This window comes from Choristoneura fumiferana, chromosome 14 (assembly GCF_025370935.1).
Source record: "Choristoneura fumiferana chromosome 14, NRCan_CFum_1, whole genome shotgun sequence".
NCBI classification, from domain to species: domain Eukaryota; kingdom Metazoa; phylum Arthropoda; class Insecta; order Lepidoptera; family Tortricidae; genus Choristoneura; species Choristoneura fumiferana.
In genome coordinates, this window is record NC_133485.1 from 19,502,257 (window position 1) to 19,516,123 (window position 13,867).

A 13,867-nucleotide genomic window follows, 5' to 3' on the forward strand; every position below is an offset into this window, starting at 1 on the left:
TTACTTCCCTACTGTTATTTTAGGACCGCCTTCAGCTGATGATGATAATATCGGAGGGAAAAAGACGCAGTGTTATGGCAACACTGGCGCCTGCGCCGACCGCCCACGAACGCGGGCGCAGAATTAAACCGCGCTTTACATTATCACTGTTTATGCTAATTACGAAGATACCGATTTGTAAAGTGTGCTGTTTAAGTGGAATCATTAAGCCTATTACGCTGGCGGTTTGCCGCTAATCTTAAGCAGTATGCTTCAAAATGTACTTAAGCAAAAAAAGGATTTGGAGATAAACTTAAACCGACTGTTTAAAGGATAAGTCCAAAAGTGGGAATAAATTATTCAAACGTCCTTACTTGGAAAATGACAAACAGTCCTATTAACTATATATTAAAATCGCAAACTTGCCCTATTTGATTATTTATTTGTTTGATTTGAGTAAATCTTGGGCTAAATTTTACCCAGTTCCAGAGTGGTAGGATTGACTTCGAATATTGCATACTTATGTAAATCTGGCGACAATATAATAATCTGGTAGTGGCATTTTGGTGGTTCAATCAAGATCGTCTCCGTAGGAGGGAACCACTCAATGATTAATAGCATCAACTTGTAGTACAAGGTATAGTTTAAATGATAATGCAAGACAATCAACAAAAGGTACAGTCAGCAAAAAGAGTTAAAAATGTATTCTTGACAAAAACTTGTTTAATCATACCTTTAGGACCACTTCTACTCGTAGTTTTGTAGATATATTCAAGCTTACAGCTTCCAAAGATATCCTGGCCGATTTATCATCACCTAAAACTACAGGAGTTTTTATAACATATAAATAGGCTCGTGCTTTGAGCAACTACGGTTGCCAAATATATTTTAGTAAAATTGTGGTTGCCAGACATACACTACGTCGCTATAGCAGCGCAAAACAAGATCAATTCATGGCCGATTTTTTTTTTCACGCGACCAACTGACTGCTTGCTTAATAAAATCCCATTCACCCAAGATTTGAAAACGGCCAAATTAAAGCGATCAGGGAACACAGAAGCTGACAGAGCATTTCACTCTTTAGCTGTCCAGATATTAAAAACCGGCCAAGAGCGTGTCGGACACGCCCAAAATAGGGTTCCGTAGCCATTACGAAAAAAATAAGTAATATTTTTCTAAGGATTTCGTATTTTATACGGAATCTTTCAAGTTTAGGTATATTTTATACCTTAGGCTGCTTTTTACTCATAAACTACTAATAATTCGCAAACTTAGCCGTTATAGTTTTCCTTGAAAGTTTGATAAACTTACTACCATCCTGAATTTTTTAAAAAATTTCCACCCACCGGTTTAGATTTTAGAAGGGGGGGGGGGCGCTCGATTTTAATAAAAAATTTGCACTTTAAAGTTGAACATTTCGCAAACAAAGCACTGAATCGAAAAATCGTCTAAGCAAACCTTGGTTTTATAAGACCTATCCAACGATATCCCACACTAAAGGGTTGGATGAGAAAAAAAAATCACCCCCACTTTACGTCTATGGAAAGTACCCTAAAAAAAAATTTTTTATAATTTTTAATTGTAACATTTTGTCGGCATAGTTTACTTATATAACCGTGCAAAATTACAGCTTTCTAGCATTGATAGTCCCTGAGCAAAGCCGCGGACGGACAGACAGACAGACATGGCGAATCTATAAGGGTTCCGATTTTGCCACTTTGGCTACGGAACCCTTGAAAAAGGAAGGATGAGCGGCAACGCTTGCATGCAACGAATTATTTTTGTTTCTTATTATTGTTTTAAGTGGTTCAATTTATATATTTTCGAAAGACTACATTTTAGTACTTATCTATTTCACATACATACCTAATTTTAGTCTCTACTTAGTTATAGCAAATACACACCAATAAAAACAAAACTGATATGTTCCACAAAAAAATATGGACTAAGAATACCTATATTAAAAAAAAACCTAAAAAAAATGTGAAAATACATGCATTTCTCTAGTGCTACTTTAGCATAGGGCTTTGGAAGCTACAAACAAGAATATATTAACAATACCTGGCAGTGCTCCTAAAACCATCATTATACATTAATATACTTATATCTTTTAATATAATTAATTTTTTTTGTATAAATAATGTGCTTCAAACAAGATAATTGCTTTCTAAAACTTACTTGCACTGTTTCATAACTACATTTTGCATTACTTACGCATTTTAAATTAGGTGATAATTTGCAAACACATTTGTCTTCTACCTGATAGAATAGCTTTTTAATGCCCTAACTGGTTGTGAACGGTAATTAAGTGTTGTTGTTATAGTTGTTTTCACCTACAGAGCTAATTTTGGTCCCTACAAATAAAATCATATCAAATATAATATAGTCATATAAGAGTGTGTGAGTGAGAAGCAACTCACACTACATAGCAAATGTAATCTACATTAAAAAAAACCGGCCAAGAGCGTGTTGGACACGCTCGAAATAGGGTTCGTAGCCATTACGAAAAAATTAGGTAATAATTATATTTACACTAACTGGTAGTGCTCCTAAAACCATCACCATTTTTGAATATTTTAACTCATATTTTATTTTTGCATGAAAATAGTGCTTCTAAAAAAAAGTTCGGTTTCTAGAACTTACTTACACTAATTCATAAATAACAACATGACGAATTTTAAATAATGAGATAATTTGCAAAACACATTTGTCTACCTGATATAATAGCTTTTTAATGCCCTAACTGGATGTGAATGGTAATTAAGTCCCATTGTTATAGTTGTTTGCTAACTTTTTGAGGTAAACCTTAAATTTCTTAATTGATTTATGATTATTATTAACAATTAACGTTAAGTTCGACCTGCGGTATCCTCCGCAGTCTGTTCGGAGCTCACCGCGTGTAAAAGTCTATTTATTGTGCTTTGGTTTTTCTGTGCTAATTCCCTGATTAAAAGTAATTGGAACACTTACTTAACGCGTGCCGTACTGTATACATATCCATTGTGAAAATGTCGCATTGTGAAATAACGTCGCGTTTATGTGGTGACATGGAGGCCGCTGCTTTAGTTACGGCATCCAATGAGGCATTGCCTAAAGACGTGGAACAAATATTCCAGCAAGTCAGCAAATATGATAAAATGAAGGCGCTCATAAAATTGCTCGGAGAAAATGGTAAGATCATAAAATTATTTCTTACCAGCATTTGTCGCGACTTTTCTTTTTTATTTTCATTTTAAAGTGACGTGTTTGCCTGTGTGAGTGACGTAAGGACGGTCAGATTTGCTACTAGTAGTTTTGATTCCTATGTTTACTATTGTTTACTGTTTTAGATGGAAAGAGCGTCCTAGTTTTCGTAAAAACGAAACGCAACGCGGACTTCATAGCCGTGATGCTCTCTGAGCAGCAAAAGTTAACTTCGTCTATCCACGGAGACCGCCTGCAGCGCGACAGGGAGCAGGCGCGGCAGAACTTTATGAGCGGACACCACAACATCCTGGTGGCCACGTCGGCGGCTGTTTGCGGCCCTGGTGAGTGCCATATTGATATTGCTAAGCATTAGAACATAAGAACATTGCGAAAAAATGCAAGGAAGTATCGGAACTGGACAGTTCTTGTTTCCAGCCTTACGTAACAGGATGGTGAATTTTTGGGGCACTCATTCCTAAGATTTTTTATTTTATTTTTATTAAAGTAAACAGTTGTGTTATACATTTTGTTTTAATTACAGATATTAAACACGTTGACATGGTGGTCAATTACGATCTTCCAACGAGCGTAGACGAGTACGTGCACAGGATCGGAAGAGCCGGGCGCGTCGGCCACAGAGGGAAAGCTGTATCTTTCTTCGATGTTGATCATGTAAGTACTCTGCTCTAATAGTTTCAGTACAGGTACTTTCTTTGTAATGTATGAATATTAAGTTGTTAAAACTTTAATTATTAATTACTATTCCTGATATTGATTTCGCAAAGTAATCACAAGTTTTGACAAGATACTGATGCCTAATAATGCAAATTGAGAGTGACTCAATTAATTCTGGTAATTAATTTACAGGACGCGGGATTAGTGGCTGATTTGGCCAGAGTTCTGCGGCAAGCCGACCAACCCTTACCAGACTTCTTCCCAGTCAGCGGCGCGGCCACGTGCCAGGCCAACGATGCGATGGCGGTGACGTCAGAGTAAGTGCAACATATTCCTATGAATCAACTGTACGCCCATAAACTCGTCTCTCTTCTTTGGCAGCAGTATAGTCAGACAACCTATTTTGCACTCTGCACTTTCTCCTGATACTAATACTCTTGTTAAATCCATACTAATTGAAACTTAAAAATTTACTTTTTTACCAAACTTTCACTTAGTATTAGCCATTGCAAAATGGGATTCATGGAAACCAGATATAGCAATTAAACCCTGATCCATCAATTAATAGACAGTAGACCTGAAGTAGTCAGTATTCAGGCCATCAGTTTTTCATTAATGGACATGTCCTGTTTCTGCTATCGCAGGACTTCAACGGCGCACCAGCTGCAGTGTCCCGCGGCCTCCTGCCTGCCGAGGAACGGCGCGCGACAGTTGGTGATGACGCCGCATGGACCTTTAATCTATTGGTGCTGTTTCCGCAGTGAATGTTCATACTATGGTGCGTCTGACTACAATACGTAGGTAGAATGACTTCAGGCTCCACTAAACCATTATTTTTATTTAGTTCTTTTTTTTTGGTTAGTTAAGCCACAAAATAGGGCTTAATTTAATGACTTCGCTTGTTTTTGATAGTAATATAGGTGCTGCTTCCAGCGATTTATCGTTTTATTTATTCTTTTTCGTCCAAGTGTTAAGTGCTCATTGTTATTATTTCAGTCTTGATGTTGTAAACTTTCTTCGTAAAGTTATAAAGTTATTTTCTTTTCTTCAAACATTTTTGTCACCCACGTTATTATTTTTGAAGCCATACTTTCTGTATTTATTACCAATGTACTTAATTTAAGTAAATTGTTATGATGCCGATGAGTCACAATAAAGTTTCATCTAGATTTTATAATGTGTTAACTACCTAATCCGTTCACATTTTGGACTCGTTATTTGTATTATTGTTATTAGTTATAACTAATTAATGGTTTAAAATTTTCGTCTCGTACATGTACAAAGTTATCTTTGTAAGTGTTTAAATATCCTCGTAGTTTAAAATAATTTACTTTGGTGGTTTATAATTAGTAAAATTTGTATATAATTAGTTAAGGAATTCATTTTGTTGTATTACCACAGCAAGAGATTCAATAAAAGTATGTTTTTAATTTACGTTTTTGTTTTACTATTCCTGAATTTCAAAACATTAATCAATCGGAGTTGTCATGCGCCTTTTCTTATACAAAAATATCCCTTGTCGGGCCCTTTCACACTAACTAACATTAGTAACTATTGGGATCGTTAGTCTCATATTTTTTTGCGCTGGGGTATAAGCCTGTGGTTGACCTCTACAATGAGGGCTATCGTTTCAAAAAACATCTAGTGAGACAAATCTCACTAGATGGCGCACTGTTGCGTGAGGTTTTTAAGTGTGGCTTTCAGAGCCTGTTATTACGGGCGTTAAAACAAAGTTTAGATTAAAATCATATTTAATACACCTTAAAACCTTACCATAAAAATATTCAGCAACCACAGTGTTGCTTAGTCCCGTTTTGTTCGGAAAAAAAGGGAGGACAAAAGTTTCCGAAAGACAAAACTGTCTCATAACACAGACATTAATTGCCTCATACCGCATAATTGCCATAATTAATTTCAGGTAATGCAAAATATTCACAAAATTATTCTAATTATAAATAAACCCGCGTAGCTCACCCAAAAACTATGAGATTTGACATTTCGGAGACCTTACGCTACACTAGCGCCCCTAGCGGCGAATTCATTCGCGATAGCCCTCATTGGTTTAAAGCAGCGTTGGCACCAGAGATGCAAATAATAAATCTCGTGATAAACAAATGTAATTTCGCACATGATTTGCAAAACTCAGAGGTGCGAGTACGGATTTGAACATGAGCCCATGCTTGCTCTGTTCTGTTGAAATATTGCGGTACACCTGATTAAAATACCTTGAATAAGTCAGAAAACATGTTGATGAGAACACCTGTGAATAAGAATATGCACCCATAAGTTCCCGCAGAAATATGTATCGGTCCCACCACGATTTTGAGCGAGCGGCGACGCGACGCGCGATCTAATACACTACGCGTGTTGCTAACTAACCTCTGCGGAGTTCGCGTCTACACCGCGCAATGAACACAAAATTCGCTTTTCGCGCCGCCTGGTCGTCCTGTAATCACTGGCCGCGCAAGCGCAGGGCTAATTGCGGGCAGTTGTGATATGGAGCCACTATTCCAAGATACTTAATTTTAAACGCTAAGGTTCCCGGTTCCCAGGTACTGCGTCCAAACCTGTTATTTAGAGTTTTAACGTTTGCGTGATGCTATGCAGTTTTATTTCATACTTTACCATAGGTTTTTCCCGCGACTTCGTCTGTCACGAATCCGTTTATCGCTATCCAACTACGGCTCGGATGGACGTTGGGACAGTAAAAGTTCTTGACTGGAGACGGCGAATTGACAAGCGCAGCATAGGCCGTCCAACGAGATGGACCTGGTTAAAGCCGTGTGTTTGCGGTGAATGCAGGCCACTTCCAATTGAAGCAAAGAGGTCTATGGGGGACGCCTATGTCCAAATTCAAATGCAAATCATTTATTCAGTTAATAGGACGCAATGGGCACTTTTACACGTCATTTTTAGGGTTCCGTAGTCAAAATGGCAAAAACGGAACCCTTATAGTTTCGCCATGTCTGTCTGTCTTGTCTGTCTGTCTGTCCGCGGCTTTGGTCAGGGACTATCAATGCTAGAAAGCTGTAATTTTGCACAAATATACGGCGTGTATTTTTGATACTACCTCAAACTTTAAGGGTAGTTAGTGAAGGCCCTAATTATCACATTTTATTAAATTTTAGTAAAAAATTAGACTTATTATTTTCCTGATAAAATTAATTAACACACAATGTATCACTACGTGATACTACTTTGTTTTTGTTCAAAACGTCGTTAAAATTATTTATATAACATTAATGTAATATTCATTATAATTTAATTAGGTATTTTCTATTTTTTTTATTGTATAAATTACCTATTTAAATTTATAAGTAAAAAGTTTGCATGCTGAAAGGCAAGAAAGGACACAAAATTATTTGACAAATAACTAAATTATCTTTATCTTTATCTTTGGATTTAAACAATATTCCTAAGACTATGAATATTCTTGGTCAAAGAATTCCTTTTTTTCTGTGCATAGGATCGACTGCGCCGCGCGTATGAGTCGTCTAGCTCGATGCCTCGTAGCATCTGTCGCTGTCGGTCGCTGCGATGTGAGTTTCTGCGCGTTGCAAAAGAAGAAAGAAATGTTTCATAAAAAGAAACACCAGAACAGTTTCTGTTTAAAACTATGAAATAAGTAAAGCAATGGACGTTAATATTACGACGGAGACAGAACTAGATTATGGTGGTGGCACTACAATAAGGCTGTTCAGATGAACGCGCGGAGACGCGCGGTTGGCTCGGCGCGCGTCACTGCGCGTTCATCTGAACTTAGCCTTATATTTCAAACTCAAAATCAAACTCTGTATTGCATTATTATTAATATTTTATTTATTTATTGCTTTATTTTCACCCTGCCTAATAAAACAAACAACCGTCTTGGTATAGCCAGTCTCTCAGTCATGACGGTAATTTATTGAGATTTAGCTGTTTTTGTATTATTAGGTAGTTTGTCGTCTGTCGACCGAGTCATTTAATACAGTAGTCACTCACACCATAATTTGAACATTCACAGCAATACGGAAGCCACACCGACAAGCAGCCATCGTATGCCGACGTCTCTGGCATTTGCCAGTCATTGCTCTCCTCGGACGGCTGCGGCAGATTTGGCGCTGAATATCTGCAATAACAGAAACAAAACAAGATTAGGTAAGATTGGTTTTTGTAGTCTTTTTGTATTTTTTTATTTTAACTCAAACTTTGTTACTTTTTGTTTTTTTTGTTGTTTTTTTTTTTAGTGTGGCTAAATAAATAAAAACCGGCGAAGAGCGTGTAGAACACACCCGAAATAGGGTTCCGTAGCCATTACGAAAAAGTTAAGTAATAGGTATATTCTATGGATTTCGTATTTTACACGGAATATTCCAAGTTTCGGTATATTTAATACCTTGACTGCTATTTACACTACTAATAATTCTCAAGAAAACTTAACCGTTATAGTTTTCCTTGTAAGTTTGATATACTTACTACCATCCTGAATTTTTTCAAATATTTCCACCCACCGGTGTACCTACATTTTAGAGGGGGGGGGGGAACGCACCAAGTAAAAATAGGTGAGGTTTGGTTAGGTTAGCCAACTCCAAACAGGAGGGGCAAGTATATGTGCGTACTATAGTTGCTACGGTCAGCGAAATAAGTGGTCTATCAATTTTAAAACAAGTTCCTACCAAATGAATATGTCGCTAAAGTCGAACTTTCAAGTTGACAGACACGTCTATGGTATTATTGTTTTATGACGCATGCAAACGATTATCAATTTGACGGTGGTAGACCACATATTTGGCTTTTGGCTGATGGTACATCCAAATAAATATGTTGCACTTACATGGAAGTGCTTTCGCCTTGAAAGAAGTCTGGTAAGGGTTGATCGGCTTGCCATAGAAATTTGGCCAGATCAGCCACTATATCTCTGTCCTGAAAATTAATCACCAAAGTTACTTTAGTCAACGTAGGCATTGCCATAGAACGAGGAAACGCAGCAAGCCTTATAAGCAGACCAATAACAGCGGTCTGGGAGATATTTTTAAACAGGATTTTAGGTTTAGAATAAAAGTGAGTTTTAGATCAACTTTTCTTTGTTTTTTGGTATGTTGTATACTTGTTACTTATTGTACGATTTACTGTGTGTTAATAAATAGTAACCGGGTGACCGAGCTTTGCTCGGACTAAAACTCGGTAGGTAATAAGCGTTTTTCCAGAGATACGAACAAGCTAGATCGATTTGTCATCCCCGAAAACCCCTATATACCAAATTTCATCGAAATCGTTGGAGCCGTTTCCGAGATCCCCGAATTATACATACAAGAATTGCTCGTTTAAAGGTATTACACATTATCTCTAGTCACTATCAATTTGTATTTTAGGCATGAGTATCAATAAGTCAACAAAACAAATAAACAACAAACAAATTAATAGGTACAACAAACAAACAAATTAATTATTATTATTATTAAGTCAAAAATAGTGATAACTACAAAAAACAATTCCACAAATAAGTAATACCGACTTTGGGATGGCACACATAAAAAAGTGTTAGCTAAGTCAGTAGGTATAGTGGCATTTTTTGAGCAATATAATAGGTAAGTACTTACTTGAGTCACATCAAAGAAAGATATAACTTTCCCTCTGTGGCCAATGCGCCCGGTTCTCCCGATCCTATGCACGTACTCGTCTATGCTCGTTGGAAGATCATAATTGACCACTATATCAACGTCTGTAATATCTGAAATAATAATAGTGTGTACTAAATCAGTATGTATTTCAATGTGTACCTACTTCATTTGTTATGTGGTAGAGCCTTACTGTAAGATCAGTCGCTGGCTGCAGTACGAATGGGCCGGCTCGACCGGGTTAGTTACCACACTCCCACAGAATACCGGCGTGAAATAGAAGTTTTGTGTTTCGTACGGTGACTCCCCTCCCCCTTCCCCCCTCCTCCCCGCCGGCAACGCACCCGCAGTCCAAATAATGCTGTAGGTGTCCATGGGCGGCGGTGATCACTTACCATCAGGTGACCCGCATGCTCGTTTGCCAGCTATTTGATAAAAAAATTGGTTGTTTTATTTTCATCCACGGAACCACAAAATTAAGAGTTTTTGAAAGTACCTCACAACACTATAAGAACAACACCAATATTATCAAAAAGACAATTGCCATGTTGTCTGAAATTATACAAATTCTTATTTTATTTTATTTATAACCAGGTTGTTATGGTTTTCATTAAAAAAAAATATTTACTAATAAATTTATTGATCACGACCTCTGTCAGAAGCATGGACAAAATATAGTATTATATTTTGTCTATGGTCAGAAGTCAACTAGGGTAGGTATATATCAATAAAATTAGGCTAGGAACTAGCCATTATTTTACATTTGTTAATTTACATGATTCCAATATTTCCAATATTTCAATCTGATCTACTCAATCCGTGCGTTTTGATTGCCATGTTTAATGTACCATCAGCCAAATATGTGGTCTATCACCCTAAAGTTGATAATCGTTTGCATGTCATAAAGCAATAATACCAATAGACGTGTCTGTCAACTTGAAAGTTCTTCTTTAGCCACATAATATGCATTTGATAGATACTTGTTTGAATATTGATAGACCACTTGTTTGGCTGATGGTACATACAATATCGATACCTAGGTACAAGCTGCCACAACTTTAATGTTTTGGATCATGGATTCATTATAACACGGAAAACAGATAGCCATTGGGGCCGAAAAGTTCACGAATGGAGACCGCGGATCGGCAAGCGCAGCGTAAGACGTCCACCAACGAGAGGGACGGATCAACTGCTAAAGCCGTGGGCTCACAGTGGATGCAGGTTACTTCCAAATTCAAATTCATTTATTTCGTCAACATAGGCACAAAACAGATAGGTAGGTACAGAAATCAATCTACATACAAGGTGTGCTCGTGCAACTCACACATGGACACGCATACGGACACGATATCTCGGACCGGTTGGGACCAGTGCGAGCGCGAGTGCCATCCGCTTGAGACACGCGTCCGTGAACTTTTTTGTGCAATTACACTTTAAAATCATGCATTATAGTAGTGATTATAGTCATGCATTTCGCCAATGTCGAAATCGTCGCAAGATATTTTCTGTGACAAATTTGTAATATAACAATGACATCAACATTAAAATATTAATTTATATTTCCATTCTTCCCGTTTCATTTTTAACAATAAATACAACATCTAGATACGAGTGCCACTACCACGATAGTTTTTTGTGCATAAACCATAGTTGACAACCCTAGAGCGACCGCCGAGCGTAGGTATGAAAAGTGAAGTTCATACATGAGATTGACTTCAGTAACTATCTGTTTTGTGACATAGGTAAATAAAACCGAACCAACTGGAGGTCTATAGGGGAGGTATGTAGAATAATGGAAGATCTACGGCTGATAGTAAAATGAATATCAATACGGCACTTACCAGGACCGCAAATAGCTCCCGTCGTGGCCACCAGGATGTCGCAGTGTCCGTTCATAAAGCTCTGCCGCGCCAGCTTCCTGTGACGGTGCTTGCGGTCTTCGTGGAGCGACGCTGTTATCTTCTGCAGCTGCTCGAAGAGCACGTCGGCTACGAAATCCGCGGTGCGCTTCGTTGTTACGAAAACTAGGATGCGCTTGCCATCTGAAAGCAGTAAGTATACAAGAATATAAATTTGCGTTTTATTCTGTAAGTGAATTCCTGAATGCAATTGTTTTAATTCGAAACTACTTTCAAATTGTAATTATTTTTGCATTCAGATAGTTTTTTTTTTCCTTCAACCAGTGTTACTTTAATTGTAGTTTTGATTTCAAATCTTGATACGATTAGTTTTTTTCGTATTCAGTAATCTTATTTAAATTATCTTTCTTGTAGAGTTGACAGTTTATGTAAATTTTGATATAAGATATAGGTATATCCAAACAAACTATGAAGTACATAAAGTAAAGATAAGATTCGAAGCTACCAGTAGCAAATTTGAACGTCCACACGTCAACACACAGTCAAAGAAGTTACGGCTGATGGCATATGGACATTTCAGAAAAATATCTAACACGAGCTTTACAACTAGAATCTCGAAGGTAGTACAAGTACCAACCATAGTAAAGCACGACTCAAGTACTCTTAAAACAAAAAAAAAAGTGCAAATCGGGCCTGAGCCACGGTATAACAGAAAATATAAACCCTTTTATTCCCTATCCCGTGGGAATGGTAAAATAATTTTAATTGAAATCTCTTATAATACGGTATTTGACAATTCTTGAATTTGCCATGTCTTATATGTATATTTTGGTGAAAAAATAGGTATACACACAGTGTTTAGCGAAGAGAAAACTTAAATCGATTGAAAATTGGATTTATAGTGTTTTTTATTTTATTTATAAATGCTCTTTATCAAACGCTTTTCTCTATGCAGCAAGTATGGTGCTACTTGCGTGTGACGTCACATGCAAGTATGTCTTTTCTGTCAATCTTGAATTTCAAACCTTTGTGCATTGTGAAGTTTTAATTTATAAAAGATATAAAAAGTATTCAAATAATTTATAGTCATGGAGATAGAGCAATAGAGAAAAGCGGCGGCAAATGCTATTTACAAATATTTTATGATCTTACCATTTTCTTGGATCAGTTTAATGAGCGTCATAGTTTTTTCAAATTTGTTGACTTCTTTGAATGATTGATCGACGTCCCCGCATATGTTCGGTAATGCCTCCTTGGACGTCGAAGCTAAAGCAACGGTCTCCATGTCACCATAAAAACGAGACATCCTCACGATCGGCATACGCGAAGAAGTAAGTTTAATGCAATTAGGAAATCAGCACTGACAAAAACCACAGCAGAAATTTTCGTACACGACGACCTCCTCTTACTTAACGTTAACTATTAATAATATAAAATAGATAAGGGAATTGTTTTCATCAACTATTAAGTGAACAGGAACAATAATGTGATTTATTTAATACCGCTCAGGTCAAGTTAGGGCATTAACAAATCATTATAGCTAATAGGCAAATGTCTTTGGCAATTATCTCCTAATTGAAAACATGCCATAGACGATTTGTTTAGAAAGAAATCAGTGCACTAAAGTTACAGAAAACCGATATTTTATCTATAATTCACGCACAAACAAAATACGAGTTACAAAACAACTTAAATTAGGATACTTCCCAGTTCTAGAAAGCTATTTTATCACGCAGACGAGTTTAATTATTATAGGTACTTAAGTAATTCATTAAGTTTAATTATATAGGTACTTAAGTAATACAGAGCACTTTCAACTTTTTGATAACCTTTACCTGTTTATGGAACTGAAACTTTGCTCACCTTATGATAGCTAAGTTTATGCAAGAAATGTGTGTTCATGCAGTTCCCACCGAGTAGGTACTGCCTTTTCGCAACGTAACGTTTGGCAACCTATTTCATTTTGCAACTTTTCATTTCGCAAACTCTAAAACTGTAAATATTTCAGGATTTATTTCAGGGCCATCGTGTAGAACCCTTTAGGTTAGGTTAGGTTAGTTTTATAAAAATCCTGAAATATTTACAGCTTCAGAAATATTAAACAGTTGGGAAATGAAAAGTTGCGAAATGAAACAGGTTGCCAAACGTTATTCGCCGAAACATTAGTAAACCAGTTCCCACACTGTACGAACACACACAAACTCATCTATGACCATCACCACACTGCGCAGACGCGTTTCGAACTCAACTAGAGCTCATCCTCAGAGCAACACAATCGTTCACAGTCTTCACAGTTGTCTGAGTGATGCCACATTTTTAACGAACTTAAAATAAAGAAGGAGTTTATCGAGTTTATCAATTCGGTTATATATTATATTTTTTATATTTGTTACCTCAAAACACCGATTGACTGACTGTGAACCGATTTGAAAAAAAAATCTTTTCGTTTGTTCAGGAAGACCTTCAATTAGGTCCCATAAGCACCAAATCAGGATCTAATTGTTGGATCCGAAGGAAATCGAGTGAACTCTTCAAATATTGTAGGGACACCTATATGGTAATTTGGTTATT

The 13,867-nt window shown here is 36.9% G+C and overlaps 2 protein-coding genes across 3 annotated transcripts; one reads left to right on the plus strand and one right to left on the minus strand.

Moving 5' to 3' along the window:
- The first annotated feature begins 2,874 nt into the window (after window positions 1-2,874).
- LOC141434794 (ATP-dependent RNA helicase vasa-like) lies at window positions 2,875-5,094 on the plus strand. The gene is made up of 5 exons (XM_074097235.1): window positions 2,875-3,150; window positions 3,309-3,506; window positions 3,707-3,837; window positions 4,033-4,157; window positions 4,485-5,094. The coding sequence occupies exons 1-5, from the start codon at window positions 2,988-2,990 to the stop codon at window positions 4,639-4,641; spliced, it is 774 nt and encodes a 257-aa protein (XP_073953336.1). The 5' UTR covers window positions 2,875-2,987; the 3' UTR covers window positions 4,642-5,094.
- Window positions 5,095-7,179: 2,085 nt separating this feature from the next.
- On the minus strand, window positions 7,180-12,771 carry LOC141434795 (ATP-dependent RNA helicase vasa-like). 2 transcript variants are annotated; one of them, XM_074097237.1, is made up of 7 exons: window positions 12,449-12,771; window positions 11,279-11,479; window positions 9,833-9,862; window positions 9,420-9,550; window positions 8,654-8,742; window positions 7,824-7,948; window positions 7,248-7,387 (listed from the first exon to the last, which is right to left on the minus strand). In XM_074097237.1, the coding sequence occupies exons 1-7, from the start codon at window positions 12,615-12,617 to the stop codon at window positions 7,335-7,337; spliced, it is 798 nt and encodes a 265-aa protein (XP_073953338.1). In that variant the 5' UTR covers window positions 12,618-12,771; the 3' UTR covers window positions 7,248-7,334. The 2 variants fall into 2 exon arrangements, with proteins under 2 accessions (XP_073953337.1, XP_073953338.1); XM_074097236.1 differs by lacking the exon at window positions 9,833-9,862 and having other exon boundaries at window positions 7,180-7,387; window positions 7,822-7,948; window positions 12,449-12,769.
- Between the last annotated feature and the right edge of the window lie 1,096 nt (window positions 12,772-13,867).